This window comes from Carcharhinus amblyrhynchos, chromosome 2, assembly GCF_965287045.1.
Source record: "Carcharhinus amblyrhynchos chromosome 2, sCarAmb.v2.hapA, whole genome shotgun sequence".
Classification (NCBI taxonomy): domain Eukaryota; kingdom Metazoa; phylum Chordata; class Chondrichthyes; order Carcharhiniformes; family Carcharhinidae; genus Carcharhinus; species Carcharhinus amblyrhynchos.
In genome coordinates this window covers 114,924,290-114,951,227 of record NC_137325.1, presented here as the reverse complement: position 1 = coordinate 114,951,227, position 26,938 = coordinate 114,924,290, and the positions used below count along the sequence as shown (strand labels likewise).

Sequence of the window (26,938 nt, the reverse complement as noted above, 5' to 3'; positions counted from 1 at the left end):
GAAGAGTTTGTTGTATGAGGAAGAGTTGAGGACTCTGGATCTGTACTTGTTGGAGTTTAGAAGGATGAGGGGGATCTTACTGAAACGTACAGGTTACTGCGAGGCCTGGATAGAGTGGACATGGAGGAGATGTTTCCATTAGTAGAAAAAAACTAGAACCAGAGGGCACAACTTCAGGCTAAAGGGACGATCTTTAAAACAGAAATGAGGAGGAATTTCTTCAGTCAGAGAATGGCGAATCTGTGGAACTCTTTGCCGCAGAAGACTGTGGAGGCCAGTTCATTGAGTGTCTTTAAGGCAGTGATGGATAGGTTCTTGATTAACAAGGGGATCAGGGGTTATGTGAAAAAGGCAGGCAAATGGGGATGAGAAAAATATCAGCCACGGATGAATGGCAGAGCAGATTTGAAGGACCGAGCGGCCTAATTCTGCTCCTATGTCTTATGGTCTTAGATAGGGGACCAAAACTGTTCATGATATTCCTGGTGTGGTCGAACTAGTACGTTATATGGTTTAAGCAAGACTTACCTCTGTATTTCATTCCCTTTGAACTTAAGACCAACATTCTATTTGCTTTCCCAATTACCTGCTGAACTTGCACGCTAACCTTTGCCATGAGGACCCCAAAATCATTCTGAGCTGCAATTTTCTGCAGTCTTTTGCCATTTAAATAATACTCAGTTCCTTTATTCTTTCCACCAAAGTGCAAAATTTCACATTTTCCTACTCCTGTAGTTACAATTTGACTTGACTCCTTTATTTGAAGATTGTGATCATCTTAATCTCTCAAAGGTCACTTGGAATTTCTTCATTTGGCCAGAGCTTCACAACTAGGGCATGTATTCAAGGGGTCAGTATGCCTCCTCCTTGTTTCAATACTTCTCCAGAGACATTGTCAGAACCAGAAGCTTTGTTGCTTTTCATTTGGCAGTTATCTAGCGTTGGGTGACAGTTGAGCTCACTTTTGATTGTACATTGTGGGAGCTTCTCCATTAAGTGTGAATGCATCTTGGACTGCTGATTAGTAATTCTACAAAATGGTCTTTCCATCGTGTTGATACTGGCTGTGTCTTTGATTTTGATTTGATTTGATTTGATTTATTATTGTCAGATGTAGTAATGTAATGAAAAGTATTGTTTCTTGCATGTTGCACGGACAAAGCATACTGTACATAGAGAAGGAGATGAGAGAGTGCAGAATGTAGTGTTACAGTCATAGTTAGGGCATAGAGAAAGATCAACTTAATGCAAAGTAGGTACATTCAAAAGTCTGATGGCAAAAGGCTCTGTTCTTGGGTTGGTTGGTACGTGAAGAGAAGTTGTACGGGGACAGGCTGGAAAAGAGGAGAGAGGATGGAATCAAGGTAGAAAGAAACGAGTTCTGTGGGGGCAGGATATGATGGGTCTATCAGGGCTGCTCTGCTTCTGGATTTTGAGAAGGAGGTGGAAGTGGGCTGTGTGGGTTTGGGGAACTACGAGGTTGGAGGTTGCGGATGGAAGGCCACCAGAGGCGATGAAGTCAGTGACCGTCCTGGAAACAATAGCTTAATGTTCAGTGGTGGGGTCATGGTCCACAGCAGGAGGTAGAGTCTGAGAGTTGGCACTCAGCTTCTGTAGAGGTCAGTACACCAGACAAGAATGGCATCATCCTTGTCAGCAAATTTGATCACATGGTCAGAGTTGGACCTAAGAGAAAGTGATGCAGCTAGTTCAGAGTAGGTGGGAGAGGCAGAGAAATTGAGATGGTTAATGTTATGCTGATAGGTCTCAATGAGATCAAGAGCAGGTAGGAGGTCAGAAGGCAGAGTCCAGGTAGAGGGGGAATATATAAACATAGAAACATAGAAGATAGGAGTAGGAGGAGGCCATTTGGCCCTTCAAGCCTGCTCTGTCATTCATTACGATCATGGCTGATCATCCAACTCAATAACTTAATCCTGCCTTTTCCCTATAACCTTTGATCCCATTCGCCCCAAGTGCTATATCCAGCCACCTTTTGAATGCATTCAATGTTTTGGCATCAACTACTTCCTGTGGTAATGAATTCCACAGGCTCACCATTCTTTGGGTGAAGAAATGTTTCCTCACCACCGTTCTAAACGGTCTATCCTGAATTCTCAGACTGTGACCCCTGGTTCTGGACTCCCCCACCATCAGGAATATCCTCCTTGCATCTACCCTGGTAAGTCCTGTTAGAATTTTATCAGTCTCTTTGAGATCCCCTTCTCACTTGTCTAAACTCCAGCGAAAGCAATTCTAACTTAATCAATCTCTTCTCACACATCAGCCATCCCCGGAATCAGTCTGGTAAATCTGGTAAATACAAGACAATACATAAGAACATAAGAACATAAGAAATAGGAGCAGGAGTAGGCCATCTAGCCCTTCGAGCCTGCCCCGCCATTCAATAAGATCATGGCTGATCTGTCGTGGCTCAGTTCCACTTTCCCGCCCTCTCCCCATAACCCTTAATCCCCTCTCTTATCAAGAACCCATCAACCCGCTTCTTAAAAATATTTAGCGAGGCAGCCTCCACCACTTCAACGGGCAGAGAATTACAGAGATTCACCACCCTTTGAGTGAAGAAGTTCCTCCTCAACTCCGTTCTAAACCGCCTCCCCTTTATCTTGAGGCTGTGCCCCCTAGTCCTATTGTCTTTTTTGTGTGGGAAGAGTCTCTCCACCTCTATCCTATCCATCCCATTCATCATCTTATACGTCTCAATGAGATCTCCCCTCATTCTTCTAAACTCTAACGAGTACAAGCCTAGTTTATTCAGCCTCTCCTCATAGCTCAATCCCCTCAACTCCGGTATCAGCCTAGTAAACCTCCTCTGCACTCCCTCCAGGGCCAAAATATCCTTGCGCAGGTGCGGCACCCAAAACTGCACACAGTACTCCAGCTGCGGCCTCACCAATGCCCTATACAGCTGCAGCAAGACCTCCCTACTTTTATATTCAATCCCCCTCGCTATGAAGGCCAGCATCCCATTCGCCTTCCTGACCACCTGCTGCACCTGCAAGCTGGGTTTTTGCGACTCATGCACAAGGACCCCGAGGTCCCTCTGCACCGTCGCCTGCTGCAGTTTTTCGCCACGTAAGTAATAGTCCTTCCTACCATTCTTCCTACCAAAGTGGACCACCTCACACTTGCCAACATTAAATTCCATTTGCCATTTCCTGGCCCATTCGCCCAGCCTATCTAGATCCTTCTGCAGACTCTCCCCACCCTCCGCACAATTTGCCTTTCCCCCAATCTTGGTGTCATCAGCAAATTTCGACACCATACACTCGGTTCCCTCCTCCAGATCATCTATATAAATGGTAAATAGCTGAGGCCCCAGCACCGACCCCTGGGGCACCCCACTAGTCACCGACCGCCAATCCGAATAGCACCCATTGACCCCCACTCTCTGCCTCCTATTTGACAACCAATCCTCTATCCACGCTAACACCCTACCCCCAACTCCATGTCCCCTGACCTTCTGCAATAACCTCTTGTGAGGTACCTTGTCAAACGCCTTCTGAAAATCCAGAAAGACCACATCCACCGGCTCTCCTCTATCCACTGCCCTAGACACATCCTCATAGAACTCCAGTAAATTTGTCAGACACGACTTCCCTTTAATGAAACCGTGTTGCGTCCGCCCTATCAAGCAATTCCCTTCAAGATGCCTCGCAATTTCCTCCTTAATGACGCAATGTAGTGCAATGCAGTTTAAAGAGTGGAATTAAAACTAGTAAATACTCTTGTCAATGTAAATTTATATCACAGATTGTGCTTTTGTAGTTATTGTGTATTGTGTCCTCAAAATATACCTATTAGTTGACATTGAGTGAAATATTTTTTGATTGTTGTAGATGGAATTGCATGGCAATGGCTGAGACTTATTATCTAAAACTATACTGAAAAGAAAGCTATAGAAAATACAATTCTGCCAGAATCCTGATGTCATTCTTCAAATCTATATTATAAAAATAAATTAGTACATGTCTGGCACCAAGTACTGAAATCCATGGGTAAAGTATAACAATCAGCATTAGGTTCAAAGCACCATAAAGCACCATTCTTCACTGCATTGTAAGGGGCATGACAACTACAGCAGGATGAGAAAAAGTAATCAACAATAGATAATCAAATTGTTAAAAAAAAAGCTCTGAACTTGACAAATGCTTGCTGGTGCTTGACTGATGAAATGCATTACATGCCTGAAGGGACTGATTCCATGGTGAACATTCAGTGACATCATTTTGCTGTACAATAGGAATTCAGTCTGAGTCCACTGAAATGCCAGTTAATGGTCCAGAATTTACACTTGATAATCACACACCACATTTAAACAGTTGCTCACAGATAGACTCCTGCATGGTTGCCACAGAGTATTTTAAATGTCATTGTGCCTTAGCCAATAGAACAAAGCTTACGTTTATATTTGCTGTTAACTCCATAACATGAGAACGATCACATTTTATGTGCTTTTATTTAGTGACATTTGAATAACAACTGCCTTCAGACTCTGTCTGCTTTCTCTTTGCTCACTTTATCATGCAGGCAGTATCTCAGCTATGAGGCTCTGCTGACGCACAGATGACACAAGTGGCTGGGCATTCATATTACATCTCTGGGATATACAATTGTACGATGCCAAATATGGAATTGCTGCGTACTTATGTTACATGTTGTAGAAAACGTGATTTCATATTCAATAAATCATGTCACTGGTTTCTCTTGTCTTGTTTTAAGCCATCAGTTTTCTGAATTTTGTGCTAAACTTTGGATGGATTGTTAAAAAGAAACATAGACGGAATTGTTTGCTTAATTTATTTCTTTTTTTACTAGAAATAGTTTATGAGTTCATGTCACAAATAGGCTTACGTTAACACTGCAATGACGTTGCTGTGAAAGTCTCCTAGCTGCCACACTGTTTGATACACTGAGGGAGAATTTAGTATGCATCTAACCAGCATGTCTTTCAGACTGTGGGAGGAAATTGGAGCACCATGCACACATGGGGAAAATGTGCAAACTTCACACAGAATGTTGTCTAAGCCAGGAATCAAACCCAAGTCCCTAGTGCTGTGAGGCAGCGGTGTTAACCATTGTGCCACCGTGCCACCCATTGGTCGTGAATTGATTAAACAAGTCTTTGCTGAAATTTGGAGCATGTATCACAACTCCTGTGATAGCACTCTTTAGTGATTAATTTCTGTTGCTTACATTAATGTGATAGATGTTTAAACTCTTTCAAACCCTCCTCAAGAAAGCCTACACAGAGAAATGCTCCATTAGTTAATGATGAGTAGGAGACTTAGGGGTGATCCTATAGAGGTCTATAAAACAATGAGGGGCATAGGTCAGCTAGATAGTCAAAATCTTTTCCCAAAGGTAAGGGAGTCTAAAACTGGAAGGCACAAGTTTAAGGTGAGAGGGGAGAGATACAAAGGGTCCAGAGTGGCAATTTTTTCACACAGAGGGTGATGAGTATCTGGAACAAGCTGCCAGAGGTAGCAGTAGAGGCAGGTATAATTTTGTCTTTTAAAAAGCATTTAGACAGTTACATGGGTAAGATGGGTATCGAGAGATGTGGGTCAAATGCGGGCAATTGGGAATAGCTTAGTGGTTAAAAAAGGGGTGATATGGACAATTTGGACCAAAGGGCCTGTTTCCATGCTGTAAGCATCTATGACTCTATGAGTGAGCGGAACAAATTAAAATACAATCATCCTGACAGTCATAGAAACATCAATTTCAATTCAAGGATTTATTTATTTAAAAATCAATTTCTATCATAGCCAAGAGCCAAATTTGATGCAATGTTTAAAATCAGGCATCACAAAGCATAAAACATGATAGAAAGAATAGAGTCAAACACCATAGCGATCGTCAGATTAGGAATATTATGCTAGCAAAGTTCAAAGTGGAATAGCCATTTGTTCATTGTGCAGATGAGATATGGCAATGACCTATTCTTAAATCTTGCTATTTTTCAATCATAATTCAGTTTGTTATTTTGAATTCCAAAGCTGGTAATGGCTGTGAGCTCTGCCTACAGGTAATGAATAAGATTCAGGAGCAATCAGGAGAAAGAGCTGCAGATTTGATCATGTCTGTTCTCAAATGTCTCCACACCACCATCATGTTTGTAAGGTATCTGAATAACTCGGGTAAGTTGGGACAAGAATGACTTTGCAAACCCTTTCACTGGCTTTAGATTGTTGCCTTGTGATTCCGCTCAATTGCACCAGTCTGCCATATTCCAATACAAAGTAAATAATCGATGTGGAAATAGTTATATCTTTAACTTGAGTGGGAATGGTATGTCAGCTTTTGAAGTACGTAGAGGTGGTTGGTAACTTGGTTTAGCAGTAGCACTGACACGTGTCTCCGAGTTTAGACCCACCTGGGGATAATATACCAACAGCTTGACAGTGTTGGGTTGTGAGGTGATTCAGTGACAAATTGGGAAAGGCTAGTTTATATTGAGCAAAGCAGATGTAAACAGTCGTATCCTTGTTAGGGTTAAGGTGAATTCCATTCTCCACGATCTGTTGTACAGCTGTTCAAGAACAGCTGCAAAGAAAGATTCAAGAAACACTAAAATTAAAGTAATATAAGAACATAAGTAGGAGCAGGAGTAGGCCATCTAGCCCTTCGAGCCTGCCCCGCCATTCAATAAGATCATGGCTGATCTGAAGTGGCTCAGTTCCACTTTCCCGCTTTCTCCCCATAACCCTTAATTCCTTTGCCTACCAAAAATCTATCTACCCGTGACTTAAATATATTTAGCGAGGTAGCCTCCACCACTTCAACGGGCAGAGAATTCCAGAGATTCACCACCCTTTGAGTGAAGAAGTTCCTCTTCAACTCCGTTCTAAACTGCACCCCCCTTATCTTGAGGCTGTGCCCTCTAGTCCTGCTGTCCTTTCTGACCGGGAAGAATCTCTCTACCTCTACCCTATCCATCCCCTTCATTATCTTATACGTCTCTATAAGATCCCCCCTCATCCTTCTAAACTCCAACGAGTACAGACCCAGTTTATTTGGTCTCTCTTCATAGTCCAACCCCCTCATCTCCGGTATCAGCCTAGTGAACCTCCTCTGCACTCTCTCCAAGGCCAAAATATCCTTGCGCAAGTGCGGTGACCAAAACTGCACACAGTACTCCAGCTGCGGCCTCACCAGTACCCTGTACAGTTGCAGCAAGACCTCCCTACTTTTATATTCTATCCCCCTCGCTATAAAGGCCAGCATCCCATTCGTCTTCTTGATCACCTGCTGCACCTGCAGACTGGGTTTTTGCGACTCATGCACAAGGACCCCCAGGTCCCTCTGCACCGTAGCATGCTACAGCTTTTCGCCCTTTAAATAGTAATCCCTCTTACTATTATTCCTGCCAAAGTGGATAACCTCACACTTGCTAACATTGTACTCCATCTGCCAGGTCCTTGCCCACTCGCTCAGCCTATCTAGATCACTCTTTAAAACGGAGGCATCATTCGGCATGATTATATTATGCATATTTTCGGTTCCTGCCACAAACTCCCTTTCCTAGCCAGCGATGCTATCCCTCTCATTGACCAACATCTTGAGACTGAAACAAATCTAGGCATCCTATTTGACCTTGAACTGAGCTTCTGGCCACACATACCCCTGTTATCGCAAAGTCATCATACTTCTACATTTGATCTTTTAACATCACCCATCTCCACCTCTTTCTCAGCTCAACTGTTGCCCTTAATCTATGCCTTTATTATCTCTATGCTCGACTCCTGGCTTGTCTCCTGCTTTGCATCCTTTTGCAAACTTTCACATATTTCAAAACTCTGCTGCCTTTTTATCCGAACACAAACCAACTCACCCATCACTTCTGTGCTCCCAATCCAGCAATGTTTTAATCTTAAAATTCTCATCTTTTTCTTCAAATCCCTCCAAGACCTTAACCCTCATGATAACTTAAGCCTCTTCCCACCCTACAACCCTTCGTGATCTCTCTGCTCCTCCAATTCTGGCCACATGTGCTACCCTGAATTTTAATCAGTTCACCATTGGTGGCCATGCCTTCAGCTGCTTAGACTCTAAGCTCTGGAATTCTCTTTCCAGACCTAGCTACTTTTCTAATTCTTTTCCTTCTTTTAAAATGTTCAAAATTTATCTCTTTAATGAGGTCACCTATATCTTTAGCTAGAATGTTTTATTTTGTTCTGTGTCAAATTTTGTCTGAAAACATTCCAAACAAAGTCAAGGTAGAAAAATGCACATGAGGAATGTAGGTTACATTGTTGTCGATGTATATCTGCTTCACTTTGGTTCTTATTTTCTGAAGAATTCTGATGTTGTCTTTTATAATTTATATTAATTTCTGTTTAAACGCAAGAGTGCATTGAGGAGCATGATAAAACATTGGCATTAATCTTTATATTAGTAAATCAACAAATGATTAAATTTTATACAACAAATGCTGGAAAATCTCAGCAGGTCTGACAGCATCTGTGGCGAGAGGATAGAGCCAGTGTTTCGAGTCTGGATGATTTATATTGGTCATCTCCACCAGGCCATAGTTCCCAGCCTGCGTCTTCTCTCTTACTCACTCCCTCTGTTCCACCATCAATGTTTGCTCTTTCAATCATTGCATTTCTGGTCTTTGTAAATATTTCCCCTTCCTTCTCTTTCTTGAGTGACCTTTTTACTAACATCCCATCTCTGTATGTTTCACTGCTGTTCAGAATTCATTTTGATCTGTCTGTCCTCTGGAATGTTATTCTACACACATGAGGAGCAGCAAAAAAAATGCTTGTGGCTTTGTTAATAACCATATTCTTTGTTGCACCGATTTTAACATTAGTTCCACATTTTGCCGTTCCAATGTCAGCAACAGCTGTCAACATTCGCTGTCATTACCCGCTGAAACTTCTGACATCTGCACATGCGTGATTAAAATGAGGAGAATGAGAAGTCACGATCAGTGATTGCCTTCTCCTCCACAGCGTATAATTGAAATTCCAGCAGACAACAGTCTTTAGAATCACTGAACTTTTTTTTCATTCATTCGTGGGACATGGGCATCACTGGCTGACCAGCATTTATTGCCCATCCCTAGTTGCCCTTAAGAAGGTGGTGGTGAGCTGCCTTCTTGAATCGCTGTAGTCCATGTTCTGTGGGTTGACCCACAATGCCATGAGGGAGGGAATTCCAGGATCTTAACCTAGCAACTGCGAAGGAACAGTAATATATTTCCAAGTCAGGAAGATGAGTGGCTTGGAGGGGAATTTGCAGGTGGGGGTGTTCCCATGTATTTGCTACCTTTGTCCTTCTTGATGGAAGTTGTCATGGGTTTGGAAGGTGCTGTCTAAGAATCTTTGGTGAATTGCTGTTGTGTATCTTGGAGATAGTACACAGTGCTGCTACTGAGTGTCGGAGGGATTGAATGTTTGTAGATGTGATGCCAACCAAGGGGACTGCTTTGTCCTGGATGGTTTCAAGCTTCTTGAGTGTTGTTGGAGCTGAACCCATCCAGGCAAATGGGGAGTATTTCATCACATTCCTGATTTGTGCCTATTAGATGGTGGATAGACTTTGGAGGGTCAGGAGGTGAGTTGCTTGCCACAGTATTCCTAGCCTATGACCTACTTTTGTAGCCATTGTATTTATGTGGTGAGTCCAGTTAAGTTTCTGATCAATAGGAATCCCACGATGTTGATGATAGGAGATTAATTGATGGCTACAACATTGAATGCAGTGGTGAGAGTGTCCCTAATTGGTGATGGTCATTGTCTAGCATTTGTGTGATTCAATGTTACTTGCCACTTGTCAGCCCAAACCTGGATATTGTCCAGATCCTGTCGCATTTGAACATGGGGTGCTTCCGTATCTGAGGAGGCATGAATTTTGCTAAACATTGTCCAATCATCAGTGAACATTATGAAGCAGCTGAAGATGGTTGGGCCTTGGAAACTACCCTGAGGTGTCCTGGATTGAGATGACTGACCTTCCACAACCACAACCATCTTCCTATGTACCAGATATGACTCCAACCAGCAGAGAGTTAGCCCCCTGATACCCATTGATCCCAGTTTTGTTAGGGCTCCTCGACGTCGCACTCAATCTAATATGGCCTTGATGTCAAGACCTATCACTCTGAAATCACCTCTGCAATTCAGCTCTTTCGCCCATGTTTGAACCAAGGCTGTAATGAGGTGAGGAACTGAGTGACCCTGGCAAAACCCAAACTGGGTGTCATTGAGCAGGTTATTGCTGAGCAGATGCTGCTTGATAGCACTGTTGATGACCCTTACCATCACTTCACTGATGATCATGAGTAGACTGATTGGGCGGTAATTGGCAGGCTGGATTTATCCTGTTTTGATGGCAAACTCTTGAACCTCAACTTCCCGAAGACCAAAATCAGGACAACAACTATTTCTCTAATAGAACTACAGTCTGTTGATAGGTTAGTGCTCACCCTGAAGAACAGGTGTCATATAAGTCAACCTTTGAACATTTGATGAATCCTTCCAGAAATGGGGATTGACTTTTACACAGAAAATAAACGTTGTACCACTGCTGCTGGTAGAGGAGGACCTGTTTCAATTCATTAGTTCCATGTGCTTTCTGTTCTGTGTTGGTGTGTCTCAAACCCCCATGAATTTTTTTCAGTGACACAGCCCATAATATACGCTTGATCTCATGCGCCAGCTTATAAGGAGAATAAAACCCCAACATGCATCTCTAAATTGATAAGTTGACACCAACTCCTAATACAAGTAGAGCATAAACCTGACTTATAGTGTGAGTATAAGCGTAAAATTACATCTTGGTGTTGAATAAATGGGATTGTCTTATACACTGGGGTGATGTATATGCCACAATCTACAACGTTTGGTGTATTCAGCAAAGCCTATGAGAGCATGGAACTTTCCCTAAACACCAGAAAGATAAAGGTTACCCAGCAAATTGCACCAAGTCTAGCAAGTCCAACACTTTCAGTTGAAATTCATGGTGAAATGTTGGAAGCTGTCCCTCACTTCCAATATCTTGGATGCTATCTATCCCAAAAAGCTGACATTGATAAAGAAGTACACCACCTAATCCTAAGTGCTAGCTCAGCTATGGTAAATTAAGTTTCCTATGCTCCTGTGAAAAAGTCCCAGTCTATCCAGCCTCTCTTTATAATCCAAACCATCAAGTCCCAGTAGTAGCCCAGACAACTTTTTCTGCATCCTTTCTGGTTTAATAATATCCTTTCTACAATAGGGTGACCAGAATTGTACACAGTATTCCCAGTGTGGCCTTACCAATGTTTTGTACAACTTCAACAAGACCTCCCAGCTGCTGTATTCAATGTTCTGAACAATGAAACCAAGTATGCAGAACGCCTTCTTCACCATTCTATCCACCTGTGACTCCATTTACAAGGAGCTATGAACCTGTACCCTAGATCTCTTTGTTCTATAACTCTCCCCAACACCCTACCATTAATTGAGTAGGTCCTGCCCTGGTTCGATCGACCAAAATGCATCACTTCTCATTTATCTTAATTAACTTCCATCTGTCATTCGTCAGCCCACTGGCCCAATTGATCAAGATCCCATTGCAATCCGAGACAATTTTCTTCACTGTCCACTATGCTACCAATCTTGGTGTCATCTGCAAACTTACGAATCATGCCTCCTAAATTCTCATCCAAATTAAAATAAATGACAAATAACAGTGGACCCAGGACCGATCTCTGAGGCACACTGCTGGTCACAGGTCTCCAGTTTGAAAATCAATCCTTCACAACCACCCTCTGTCTTCTGTCACTGGCTGTGATTCAAATGTTTGCAATGACTCTCAGATTTGCGTCAACTACCAACCTTTACCACTGACGACCACTTTCTCCTGGATACAACAACAAATCCAGAAAAATCCCAGTGAAGGCAGTGGACAGTGGGAAAACCCAATAGATTACAGAAACATTTTAATTAGAAGCAGATCTACAGCGCAATGGAATTATCAGTCCATCACGCAACCAGCCTCTCATCCATTGACACTATCTACACTTCCAGCTGCCTCGGAAAAGCAGCTGACGTAATTAAGGACCCCACACACCCCAGAGATACTCCCTTCCACCTTTTTCCATCAGAAAAAAAATACAAAATTTGAAGTCACATACCAATAGACTCAAAGAAGAATGGATGGAATTCTCCCAAAAAATTTCTAAGTGCCAGATTTGTGTAAAAACTGGAGTAAATCCCATTGCTTTCTTCAGCAGTATTTTCAAAATGAACCTCCTACAGTCTATGCATCACAAAGTGCCCTAGAGTGAATCATGCTGAAAAGCTGTCGCTGGCGCCTATTCCCACTGGAGAGGCCAACAGCATAGTACTGAGCGGGCCACTGCGCGTGTGCCGATCTGTCATTGTGGAGATTGGCGCAGTAGCCTCGAACTACCAACTTCTCAATTGCTGGCCAGCGCTGCGATTCTACAACGCTGCCCCTCCAATCACTCCCCATTTTCCGATTGCTGGTGTTCCAAATGTCTATACGCCAGTGCCAACCCCCCCCATCCAGCCTACCTCCATCTCCCCCTCTACCGCTGGCAGTCCCAACCACACCTCCCTCCCCCCACCCCTCCACCCTTGCAGCCCTCCACTAGCTGTTGTAAACCCCGCTAGAGTGAAACACTCCCGGCAGTAGTGGGGGAGGTGGAGACTTCAGTCCCAGGCCTGCTAATGAGATGTAAATGTGTATTTAAATAATTTATTCAGCACAGAGTTGGCGATGCCAGAGGCATGTGGAGGCCATGGTACCATGTAGAAAGCCCGCTACACTGCCTCCGCTCTGGCAGCGCAGCCGGCTAGGAGAATGGCCCCAATACTTTTCACTGTAAATTAATACATGTGGCAATAACAAATCAAATCAAATCACTAAATTTCGTCTCCATGGCTGGCGCTCTTTGGATGTTCTTCCTTGTATTTACAGATACACTAGTGCATAATTCTAAATGACAAGAGCCTGGAATTTGCTGTTGGTGATATTAATGACTGAAAAAACACAATGTGTTGGTCAGAAATTGTGACTGATAATAATTCCCAGCCTGATTTCATCGAATCCCTACAGTGCAGAAGGAGGCCATTTGGCCCATTGAGTCTGCCTCAGCCACAATCCCACCCAGTCCCTAGTCCCATAACCCCACATATTTACTCTCCTAATCCCCTGACACTAGTGTCAATTTAGCATGGCCAATCAACCTAACCCGCATGTCTTTGGTCTGTGGGAGGAAACAGAAGCACCCCATGCAGATACAGGGACAAGGAAACCTCAATGCTTTGGAATTTTATCCCGTGCAGCTCCAGCATATTTAAACACCTGGCTGAGCAGAAGTAGAAAAGTAAAAAATGACACTAATCAGCTTTTATTACTTTTTATTATCAAAAAAATGAATGCTTAAGACAAAGGGCAACATTAGGATGAAATTGTCTGCTTCACCCTACACTCCCTATTGTCGATAAACCTCTGATGCCTATTTGTTGCAAATGTATACCTCAGGGCATGTTCAATAACACTAAGCAACGCATTTCAGTTTTAATTAAATAGAATATTGTTCCAGAAATTGACAGTGTGTGATAGGAATTTGTTCTTAGTGATGAGTCAGTGCAGGGTTTTGTTATCTCTCTTGTACAGTGCTGTGGAACCACTAGATGTTGGCATCTTCGTGATTCAGATAATCATGCACTGAAAGGCTGTCATTTAGTGCTTTCATCAAGAAGGGTGACGCGCTATTTATAATCCAATGCTCCAGTGCACTTGTCCTCATGTTCTTATGACGCTTGTTTAAAAAGTTGCAAATCAATGACATTTCAGGAAGAAAGAAGCCAAATAAAAGGATTTAATAGAAGAAAGAGCCCAGGCAGAGACACAACATAATGCAACAAATTATTTCCTGGTGACATCGTGCAAGGATCATCAAATGTAAAAAAAAACACAAAAGGGGCAAACACGCAATAGACCCCCCAAAGAGTCAGGGAGAAATAGAGGATTAAATGTGTAATCAAATTTCAGCAATGTGTAGGAATAATAAGGCAAAAATGTTAAAGGGTTTTAACTACCCAAATATTAACTGGGATAGTTTTAATATGCAAGGTAGGGAGGGAGAAAAATTCTTAAAATGCATTTAGAAGAACCTTTTTCAACCAGTACGCAGAAGGCCCAACAAGGAGGCAACTCTGGACATAATATTCGGAAATAAACCCAAGCAGGTAGAAGGTGTACCTATAGACAAGCATTTTGTAGAGAGTGACCAGAATTCAGTAAGATTAGGGTAGCTATGGGTAAGGATAAGGACATGTCCACAATGAATGCTTTGCATTTGTCTTCACAATGGAACGGATAATGTAGGTGCAGACATCAGGGTGAAGGTGTGTGAAATATTAGAGAAAACTGATATATGAAGAGACTCAAGAACAGCTTCTTCCCTGCTGCCATCAGACTTTTGAATGGACCAACCTGGTATTAAGTTGATTTTTCTCTACACTTTAGCTATGACTGTAACGCTACATTCTGCACTCTTTCCCTTCCTTCTCTATGAACAGTATGCTTTGTCTGTATAGCATGCAAGAAACAATATTTTTCACTAGATACTCATACATGTGACAATAATAAATCAAATTTAACCAAAACAAATCAAGGAGGTTCTAGCAGGTTCAGCAGCCTTGAAAGTGGATAAATCCACAGGCCTGGGTGAGATATATCCCTGTCTGTTGAGGGAGGCATGGGTGGAGATACCAGGGGCACTAGTAGTAATTTTCAAACCCTCTCTGGGGCCAGAGGACTAGAGCACTGCTAACTTTGTCCTATTATTAAAATAGGGTGGCAGAGATCAGCCAGGAAATTATAGGCTATACACTCTACCCTCTATAGTGTGGAAGTTACTAGAAAGAATTCTGAGAGACAGAATATAGTTGTACATGGATGCCAAACTTGCACTGGCCCTTGGCAGTGAGCTGGCACCATGTAATCCAAGCTGGGTCAAGGAGATAAGCCCATGGGCTCCTCTGATGCTGCTAGGTTGTAGAAGGATGGACCCCAAAGGTGGAATTGGGCTGGGGGAAAGGGGATGAATTTGGGACTATCCTCCAGGATAGGGCTCTTATGGCTAAATTGCTCGTTTGAGCCCTCAGGGTCCACCCCTCAGGCCCGCAATATTCATGACTAGTATCAAAGTCTGCCGGGCACAGATCCTGCTGGGGAGGCGGGTGAATGGAGGGAAGACTTTGAATCGGGCTTCAAGCTCACTAATTACATTCAAATTGACAGTTTTGCACAATCAATGCGTTCCTAGCAATCTGGGCATGAACTTGATTGTGACCAGCAGGCCAGGTTGGGTGCATGGCGACGGGTTTTCACGTCCATTGAGATTCCTGTCTTAGCTCCAATGTCCCATTCAGTGGGATATTGGGATTCCAGGACCAGGAAATTGCCCTCTGTGGCCACTCCCATCTCTATTTTTAGGGTGGTGGCTTCTGGTGGAGCTGACAACTACCAGTGCCAGGAAGCCAATTAAACTGCCAGTCGACGGCTCTCTTCATATACCAACCAGATCCCTGACGGGACTGCAGACATGTGACTGATGAGGTGGTGCTGGCGGCCCAGCTAGTGAAGGTAGGGGACAGAGAGATCTAGCCTGCAAAGTAGCCCCACATGGATCTGTTGGGCAGCAATGACTGAGACTGCAGGACAACCAGGGGATAGATTTCCCCTCCACTATGGTGGCCTGACCATTATGGCCACAATATATTTTGTTTCATTTGAGGTGCCCTCGTGGTCCCCCATCTTTACGGTGGCAGTGCCCACCTCACCCATGTCCCCATCTTCCTTAATTACCAGACGTGGCCTCTTAATTGAAGCACTCCTCAAAGATCTCTCCCAGGATCCCACCCTGAGGCCTGGCTCCTGACCCAGAGTGCAGCCCAACGTGAGGATCAGGACTCAAACTAAAATTCAGCCTTGATCTTGTGCAGTAGTGTTAATTTGCTGATAGTTAATCGGCCTCCTGTTTTATATGTCTCTTGAATTTTAAATCTATTGCCTTTGATTAAAATGAAAATCAGGCCAGTGCAAGAAGGGTGGCTGATTTGCTATTATGCAAAGGAAAAGTTATCCTGTCTTTTTTTGAAGTTTATTTATTAGTGTCACAAGTAGGCTTATATTAACACTCCAATGAAGTTACTGTGAAATTCCCCTCATCGCTACACTCCAGTGCTTGTTTGGGTGCACTGAGGGAGAATTTAGCACAGCCAATGCACCTAACCAGCACGTCTTTCAGACTATGGGAGGAAACCAGAGCACCCAGAGGAAACTTATTATATTTCTTGTATTGTTTTGTATTGTCTTATTGTATTTCCAATTGTCCTCCCTCCCTGGGACTAACTTGAGTTCTCTATTGGATGATGAGTTGTCTGTGGAGGCTCTGAATATTTAAGTGAGAGCTGGGGACACTTTATAAGTAGCTTTTCGGCACAACTTCACTAATACAAAACATGTCCCATTTATATTGCCAGGGTAACAGTTGAATTGATATTAAAACATGCACAATTATGGAATTGGGTATGAATTAGTATGGATTGAGAACTGGTCAATGAATAGATAACAAAGATAGGAATAAACAGACTAATTTTGAGATGGCAGAGTTTAACTGGTAGAATATTCTGCAAGGATTTGGCATCATATATTTAAATTCAATAGCAATGAAATAGATGAGAGGTCTAAGTATAATATAACCATGTATGATGATGATAAACTAGTTGGGTAAGTAAAGCTGTACAGACATAGACAGTGTAGGGATAGATAGGTTAAATGATTGGGCAATAATTTGGCAAGTGGAATATAATATGTCAATGTAAATATCTTATACAAATATATGAAATTATTCACATTGGTAAAGCAGAACATTTTGTTAAAACGAGAAAGGCTGAAAATGTTGATATTCAGCATGATTTGGGGGTCTTTGTGCACACATTACGTAAAGTTAATGTATAGCTAGCAATTAGGAAGTGATATTATAATTCAGTGTTTATTGCAATGGGATTAGAGTGTCAGAGTGAGGAAGTCCCACAACAATTATATAGGACTTCAACAAGACCCAACACCTACAGTACTGTGTACAGTTTTAGTCTTCAGGCCTTACCTGAAGAAGAACATACTTGCCACTGACGGATTCTAACAAAAATAAATTCCTGGGACAAAAGGGCTGTCCCTATGAGGAAGAAATTGAATAGAATGGGTCTATAATCTTGGAGTTCAGAAGAATGAAATTTTATCTCATTGGAGAATTTGAAAGAGGGGATGCTGAGGGGCCGCTTCCCTTGGCTGGAAAGTCTAGAATGAGTATCACAGATTCAGGATAAGCGTTTGACCTTTGAGAACTCTTGAGGGGAGATATTTATTAGAGGATTGTGAATCTTGGGAATTCTCTACCCGAGAGAGCTGGGAATGCTCAGTTATTCAATATATCCAAGATTGAGAGTATAGATTTTTGTGCACTACAAGGATCGCGGGATATGATAATAGTGCGGGAAAGTAGAGTTGAATCAGAAATTCAACCATGATCTTATTGAAAAGGTTCAAGGGGTCATAACGCTGACTTGAGAAATAGCAAACTGCAAATATAAGTGGGCTCGTTATGCAAATGGGCAACATAAAGACCATCACATCAAAGAACAAAGAAAACAAAGAAAAATACAGCACAGGAACAGACCCTTCGGCCCTCCAAACCTGTGCCAATCATGATGCTCTAACTAAAAACAAAACCTTCTGCTATTATTCAGTCCATACCCCTCTCTTCCCTGATTATTCATGGACCCATCTAGATGCCTCTTAAATACAGACATAGAGTCATAGAGGTTGACAGCATGGAAACAGGTCCTTCCGCCCAACTTGGCCATGCAGCCCTTTATTTTTAAACCCCTAAGCTAATCCCAATTGCCCGCATTTGGTCCATATCCCTCTATAATCATCTTACCCATATAAGTATTTAAATGCTTTTTAAAAGACAAAATTGTACCCGTCTCTACTACTACCTCTGGCAGCTTGTTCCAGACATTCACCATGCTCTATGTGAAAAAGTTGTCCCTCTGGACACTTTTGTATCTCTCCCCTCTCACCTTAAACCTATGCCCTCTAGTATTAGACTTCCCTACCTGTGGGAAAAGATATTGACTACCTAGTTGATCTGTGCCCCTCAATATTTTATACACGCCTGTAAGATCACCCCTCAACCTCTTACACTCCAGAGAAAAAAGTCTCAGTCGATCCAGTCTCTCTTATAACTCAATCCATTCAGTCCTGCTAGCATCCTAGTTTTTCATCCAAAATCCAAAATCCTGGATTTTGTGCAGAGACCACCATGGGGTTCATGAGCATTTACACTCGCCAATACATAATGATGTTGAAAAGGTTAAAGTGAAACGTACACATGCGTGACGTGGACAATGAGTTCTTCCTGGGTGGAGGGTGATGATGACCTTCTGCCTCTTCAGCAGCTGCAGGATTTTGGATTTTGGATGAAAAAGGAGCAGCGTTCTGAAAACTAGTGGTGTTTGCTATCAAATAAGCCTGTTGGATTTTAACCTGGTGTTGTGAGACTTCTTATTGTGTTTACCCCAGTCCAATGCCGGCATAGCCACATCATAATAATCCTGTATGCATTTGTTAAAGTGAGTGACTGACCTGATTGAACTCTTTAATGATCTAACAAAGAGATTTAGGAATATAGTGTGGTTGATGTATACATGGACTTCTAAAAGCAAATGGTAAACTACCACAAAACAGACTAGTTCAGGAAACAGACACATGGAATTAAAGGGACAGTGGGAACTTTTTTTTAATGTATTCCTTCATGGGAAGCCGATGTCACTGGGAGGCCGGTATTTATGGCCCATCCTGAATGTCCTCGCAGGTAGTGGTGAGACATCTTTTTGAACTGCTGTAGTTCACGTATAGTAGGTATACCGAGGGACTGTTAGGAAAGGAGTTACAGGGTTTTGATTCAGTGACAGTGAAGGAAAGGCAATCTGGTTACAAGTCAGGATGGTTTGTGGCTTGTGGGGTAAGATGGTGGTGTTCCCTTATGTCTGCTGCCTTTGTCTTTCTAGGCGCTAGAGGTTATGGGTTTGGAAGGTGCTGAATAAGGAGGTTTGGTAAGTGGTTGTACTGTATATTGTAGATGCTGCCACTGTACATCAGCGCTAGAGGGATTAAATGTTTATTGTGGTGGATAGGATGCCAATCAAGTGGGCTACTTTTTCCAGGATGGTGTACAGCTTCTTGAGTGTTGTTGGAGCTGCACTCATTCAGGCAAGGGAAGGGTATTACATCACACTCCTGACTTGTGCCTTGTAGATGGCGTACAGGCTTTGAGGGGTCAGGAGGTGAGTTACTCACTGCATAATTCCTAATCTCTCACAGTATTGTCTGGGTATTGACAATGGGGAATTCATCAGTGGTAATGCCATTGAATGTCAAGAAGAGGTGGTTAGATTTTCTCTTGTTGGAGATGGTCATTGCCTGGAACCTGTGTGGTGTGAATGTTATTAGCCCAAGCCTGAATGTTGTCCAGGTTGTGCCGCATTTCAACATGGACTGCTTCAGAATCCGAGGAATCAGGAGTAGTTTTGAACATTGTGCATTCATCAGCAAACATTCCCATTTCTGAGGGAAGATCATTGCTCAAACAGCTAAAGGTGGCTGGGCCCATGACACTACCCTGAGGAATCCTGTGGCGATGTCCCTGGATGGAAACGGTTCACCTCCAACAATCCCAAATCATCTTCCTTTGTGCTAGGAATGGCTCTAACCAGTGGATTACTTTGCCCTTGATTAGACAGCACCTTCCAAACACATGACTATTACCATTTGGAAGGTCAAGAAGAGCTGACTCATAGAAACACCTCCACTTGGAAGTTCCCCTCCAAGTCACCCACCATTCTGACTCAGAAATATATTGCCATTCCTTCACTGTTGCTGGATCAAAATTCTGGAATTCCTTTCAGCACTGTGGGTGTATCAAATCTCAGGGACTGCAGCGGTTCAAGAAGACAGCGCGCCATCACCTTCTCAAGGGCAACTAAGATTGGGCAATAAACATGGGTTTTAAAGGGATTGAGAGTTATAGATAGGCCTGGTAGCTATGGATATGATTGGCGCAACTTGTGGGCTGAAGGGCCTGTTTGTGCTGTAGTGTTCTATGTTCTATGTTCTAACACTGGCCTAGTCGGTGATGCTCACATTCTAAGAATGAATTATAAAAGAACTGGAGCATTAATTTACATTTTAACACAAAGTATATTCCTGTATCAAGCTGGATGCCAGAGTACATCATGATTTTACAGCTTTGGTACAATCGAAATGGTACTATTTTGCGTGGAGTCTAACAGCAGAGGGACCCGGGACAAACATTCACAAGTCCTTTAAGGTGGAAAGGCAAAATGATAAGGTGGCTAAGAAATATTTGACTTTGTAAATAGGGGAGTGAATACAAAAACAAGGTCATTCTAAATCTTTGTATAATAGTGATTAGGCTTCTGTTGGGGTAGTGAGCATAACTCTTGGTGGCACAATTTGGGAAGGATGTCAAGACCTCGGAGCAGGGACAGAGGATGATAACCAGCGATGAGGAACCTTAATTCTGTGGGGAAATTGGAAAAGCTGTGATTGTTCTCCTTAGGGTAGAGAAGGTTAAAGAGAGATTTAATTGTAGTTTTTAAAATTATGCAAGTTTTTAATGGAGAAGAAAAAGAAAAAACTGTTTCACCTTGGAATTGAGTTGACAACCAAAGCTCAAAATAGTTATCAACAGAACTAGAGCAGAAGGGAGAATTAAAAAGATTTGGAATGCGTTCCCTGCGAGAGTGACAGAAACAGGTCTTATATAGGAACTTTGCAGAGGCAATTGGGCATCCACTTGAAGATCACTAACTGCAAAGTTATGGGGAAAATCTGAGCTGTGGGATTAAATTGGATTCGAAGAATCATCCCTGATGCACCAGGCTGAGTGGCCACTTTCTGCCATACAGTTCTGTGATTCTGCGATGATGTGGAGATGCTGGTGTCAGACTGGGGTGGGCACAATAAGAAGTTTCACAACACCAGGTTAAAGTCCAACAGGTTTATGTTGTATCATGAGCTTTTGGATCACAGGTCTTCCATCAGGTGAAGAACCTGAAGGAGCAGCACTCCAAAAGCTCAAATAAAATTGTTGGACTTTAACCTGGTGTTGTGAGACTTCTTATCATGATTTTGCGAGATTAAAAATCACTGACATCAATGAGAATTTTGTGTATCTTTCGATATCTTACTCCTGAAGCTATAGCTATGCTGAAGAAAACCAATGGTACATGTACCTGAAACACAGTCCTACGAAGATAACATGGCACAGTCTGTGTGTAAAGCTAATGTCACCTCATTACTGATACATCGACAGAATCATGTGTGAAAAACAGTGATCATTCCCTTAATTCACAGCTGCACCACCAGTGGTGAACCGGCCAATTGGAACAGCGCTTTCAGCATCAGTTGTGATAATGACAAAAGCAATCTGTATTTTTTTTAAACTATTTTGGGAGGTAGTCAAGGCGACCGTTTCATTGACTCAGTATTTGCAAACAAAGCATGAGCACATTCTTTAAGCTTGCAGTTCTGGTTTCAGTGCAAATAACAAAACAGTAAATGTTCCCTTCTTGTTTGTATGATGTTGCTGCAAGTCTGCTTCACTCTAATTCTTCTTCCTTAAGCGTACAGACGCTTACAGACATGGTTACATTTATTATTCCGGGAAAATAAATCATGTGGAGATCCATTAAAAAATGGTACTGGCTGAATCTGCATATTAATGCCGAGATGAATGTTGAATCCAGTTATTTCCTGATGTGTATCTCCTTCTTAATATTGATATACAAGTTGCTGTCTTTGAAGTAAAATTAAGCAAAACATTTTTTTCTAACAATATGATGCTTCATTATATTAATGTCTAAAAAAGGTAGTAATAGAAGTACACTAATTTGCACTCCCTGAACATAATATACTTGCTTTTAAACTTGTCATTAATTAGTGCTTGGAAGAAGTCACTGATCAATGTTGTGCTCATTATAAAAGTTATTAGGGACAGAGCAAGGAAAGGCCATTAGTTGGTGAAGGGGAAAATGACAATGGGGGCGGGGGGGGAGTTCAAAATGCACAAGGTAAGTATAAAGAATAAATCATTCAAGATTAGGAAAACAAAAACATTCTATCTTTCCAACATTAATTTGCGAGAGATCGATTATAATGCTGGCTCTGAAATCCAAAAAAAAATAGAAACAATAGGCATGGTTAAGGAACAGGTCAATAAGCAAGTTGCTCAATAATCACAGCATAATGTTAGCATCCTTTGGAGGCCTAATGGCAGCAACAGGCTGGAAATGTCCTTCGGGTGAAGGTGTTGCCTCTGTTTTGCAAGCTCTGGTGGCGTTCCGAGTACTGCGTCTTGCCATGGTGGGAGGAAGGAAGCCTCCTGGGCTTCCCTCACCTGTCAGACTTTAATCTGGTATTGTGAGGCTTCTTACTGTACTTCTCTCACCACGTCAGGGCACCCCCATGCAACCTGTCCTCTCAACTGCTGCTAAAATCCAGCCCTCCAAGTCATGGACATAGGCATCACTGGCTGGCCACCATTTATCACCCCTCCCTAAACCAATGGGTAGTGTCAACAGCAGCTGGCAGATAAGTACATAAGAACATAAGAAATAGGAGCAGGAGTAGGCCATCTAGCCCCTAGAGCCTGCCCCGCCATTCAATAAGATCATGGCTGATCTGTCATGTCTCAGTTCCACTTTCCTGCCCTCTCCCCATAACCCTTAATTCCCTTGCCTATCAAAAACCTATCAACCCGCGTCTTAAATATATTTAGCGAGGCAGCCTCCACCACTTCAACGGGCAGAGAATTCCAGAGATTCACCACCCTTTGAGTGAAGAAGTTCCTCCTCAACTCCGTTCTAAACCGCCCCCCCTTTATCTTGAGGCTGTGCCCTCTAGTCCTACTGTCCTTTCTGAGCGGGAAGAGCCTCTCCACCTCTATCCTATCCATCCCATTCATCATCTTATATGTCTCAATGAGATCTCCCCTCATTCTTCTAAACTCTAACGAGTACAAGCCCAGTTTATTCAGCCTCTCCTCATAGCTCAACCCCCTCAACTCCGGTATCAGCCTAGTAAACCTCCTCTGCACTCCCTCCAAGGCCAAAATATCCTTGCGTAAGTGCGGCGACCAAAACTGCACACAGTACCCCAGCTGCGGCCTCACCAGTGCCCTATACAGCTGCAGCAAGACCTCCCTACTTTTATATTCAATCCCCCTTGCTATGAAGGCCAGCATCCCATTCGCCTTCCTGACCACCTGCTGCACCTGTAGGCTGGGTTTTTGCGACTCATGCACAAGGACCCCGAGGTCCCTCTGCACCGTCGCATGCTGCAGTTTTTCGCCATGTAATAGTCCTTCCTACCATTATTACTACCAAAGTGGACAACCTCACATTTGCCAACATTAAATTCCATTTGCCAGTTCCTGGCCCATTCACCCAACCTATCTAGATCCTTCTGCTGACTCTCCACACCCTCCGCACAATTTGCCGTTCCACCAATCTTGGTGTCATCAGTAAATTTCGACACCATACACTCGGTTCCCTCCTCCAGATCATCTATATAAATGGTAAATAGCTGAGGCCCCAGCACCGACCCCTGGGGCACTCCACTAGTCACCAACTGCCAATCCGAATAGCACCCATTGACCCCCACTCTCTGCCTCCTATTTGACAGCCCATCCTCTATCCACGCTAACACCCTACCCCCAACTCCATGCCCCCTGACCTTCTGTAATAACCTCTTGTGAGGCACCTTGTCAAACGCCTTCTGAAAATCAAGAAACACCACATCCACCAGCTCTCCTCTATCCACCGCCCTAGACACATCCTCATAGAACTCCAATAAATTCGTCAGACACGACTTCCCTTAACGAAACCGTGCTGCGTCTGCTCTATCAAATAATTCTCCTCAAGATGCCTCGCTATTTTCTCCTTGATCACGGATTCTAACATTTTACCTACAACAGATGTTAAACTAACCGGCCTATAATTCCCTGCCTTTTGCCTGCCACCCTTCTTAAACAACAGCGTAACATTAGCCATTTTCCAATCTTCTGGCACTTCCCCAGAATCCAGCGACGTTTGGAAAATAATCACCAAGGCATCCATTATCACCTCTGCCAGTTCTTTCAGAACCCTTGGATGCATTCCATCCGGTCCTGGGGACTTGTCCACAATCAGTCCCTCCAGTCTATCGAGCACCGCCTCTCTAGTAACAATAATGTCATTCAGGCCCTCCACTCCTACCATCTTTCCATCGCTAACACCCGGCAAATTATTCACCTCCTCCTCCGTGAAGACCGAAACAAAAAAGTTATTCAAGGCCTCAGCCATTTCCCCATCCCCTACCACTAAGTCCCCCCTCTCATCCTCTAAGGGTCCAACGTTCACCCTAGCCAGCCTCTTCCTTTTTATATATTTATAAAAACTCTTGCTATCCTTTTTTACATTAAGCGCTACCCAGCTTCATAGTTTATCCTACCCTTCTTTATCAATTTCTTTGTCATTCTTTGTTGACACTTAAACCTCTCCCAATCCTCTTCTCGCCCACTACTCTTAGCTACTCTAAACGCCTCCGCTTTTAATTTAACACTTTCCTTCACCTCCTTCGTTATCCATGGCTGATTATCTCTCCTCCTATGATCCTTTTTAACCATTGCAACGCAAGAATCATTCACTGGCACTCAGCGATTTCTGGAGTAGCTAGCAATCAGGGTCCTCCTGGACTCTCAAATGTTTAAAAAGAATACATCTTGTATTCTGACCATAACTCTAATTCTTGCTGGGTTGTTCCAATGCGAAGGCACAACAACGTCCTTGCCCAGTTTAATTTATTTATTCTGTTCATGGGATGTGGGTATCGCTGGTGGGCCAGCATCTATTGTCCATCCCTATTTGATCTCCATTGCAGAGAACATTTGAGACACAATAAGACCATAAGATGTAAGAGCAGAATTAGGCAATTTGGCCCATTTAGAGCCCAGATCACTGCTTGATTTTGCGTCCTCAGAGCTCCTTCCCAATTCTTTTTATTAATTTGTAGAACATGGACACTGCTGGCTGGGCCAGCATTTATTGCCCCTCCCTATTTGCTCTTGAAACTGAATGGCTTGTTCGGCCATTTCAGAGGGCAGTTGAGAGTCAGCTACATTGTCCGAGAGTCACACGTAAGCCAGATCAGGTAAGGACAGCAGACTTCCTTCCCTAAAGGATATCAGTGAGCCGGATGGATTTTTCCAACAATCGACAATGGTTTTATGGTCATCATTGAACTTTTAATTCCAGATGTTTGCCAAATTTAAATTTCACCATCTGCCAAGATGGATTCTGAACCCAGGTCCCTGTGCATTACCCTGGATCTCTGGATTCTAGTCTAGTGACAATACCACGACATCATCTCCTCATTGGGAGCCAACATCTGGTCAGGACTTGCACATTTAAAGAATGAGCTATCAGTTGCCTATCTTTCTCACTTGTTTGGAAATTAAAATGCTGAGTTGTGGGTATAGTGAGTCATGTTGATGGCTTAGGGCTAATGGTGGCTTTGCCAAAGTTCAAATCACTCTTACACACTTTACCAGAGTTCAAATCACTCCTAAACAGATAAAAGCAAATTCCTGTGGATAATGGAATCTGAAACCAAAAGAGAAAATGCTGGAAAATCTCAACAGATTTGGCAGCATCTATAAGGAGAGAAAAGGCCTAACGTTTCGAGTCCAGGTGACACTTTATCAAAGCCTATACAGCCTATAGGACTTCTATGCAGATGTTTCCTCCTCTTTCCCACTCTCTGAGTAACACTGTCTTTTTCCACTGAAGGATGTTTGCATTTAATTTCCTGGTTCCAGGTTTCCTCGGATCATATGTATGGTTACTTTTACAATTATAGGGCCTCAGAATTAGCTATGACTTCTGGAATAACCATTTTAGGTGTTGGGGAGAAAGCAGGAATAATTTGTCCAGCTGCAACAAACTTGGTGCATATTGATGGCTTGGTAAATTTTCCAAATTTCTTTTTCTCACTCATGGCTCTCATCCTACATTTGAGACAGCTACACACACACACACACACAACTCAAGACAGTTACACAAACACACAACACACACACACACACAAACACACCACACACACAACTCATGACAGCTAGACAGACACGTACACACAACTCAAGACAGCTATGCACACACACACACAACTCAAGACAGCTACACAGACACAACTCAAGACAGCTACACAGACACAACACACAAATCAGGATGACTACTCAGACACACACACAACTCAAGACAGCTACACAGGCACAACTCAAGAAAGCTACACACACACACACACACACACACACAAACTCAAGACAGCTACACAGACACAGCTCAAAACAGCTACACAGGCACACAGACACAGACACACACACAAAACTCAAGACAGCTACGCAGACACAACTCAAGACAGCTACACACACACACACACACACACACACACACACACACACACACACACACACACACACACACACACACACACACACACACAGCTTCTGGCTGTACATTGCTGCTTAAACTGCCTCCTGTTCAGTCTGCCTGACATACTTTTGCAAAACTGCTGAGAATGACTGGTTTAATGTGAATTGCTACATACCAAAATCTACAAGTTTGATGCCTCCCTCTGTTGTTAATAGGATGTTATTGCCCTTGATGTCACGATGAATCGTCTTGTTATTGTGTAAGTGCTTCAGGCCCTGAGGAAAAATCAACGGTGACAGTTATATTATTCTTGAAGCAAGTAAAAC

At 42.9% G+C, this 26,938-nt stretch overlaps 1 protein-coding gene across 5 annotated transcripts in view; it reads right to left on the bottom strand.

Annotated features, from left to right (window-relative positions):
* myo3a (myosin IIIA) overlaps positions 1-26,938 on the bottom strand; it is a 335,886-nt gene that overhangs the window by 247,801 nt on the left and 61,147 nt on the right. For all 5 annotated transcript variants that reach the window (XM_080211403.1, XM_080211422.1, XM_080211413.1 and 2 more), the window contains exon 5: positions 26,788-26,887. In XM_080211403.1, the coding sequence (XP_080067529.1) occupies positions 26,788-26,887 (100 nt within the window). The remainder of the gene's footprint in view (positions 1-26,787; positions 26,888-26,938) is intronic.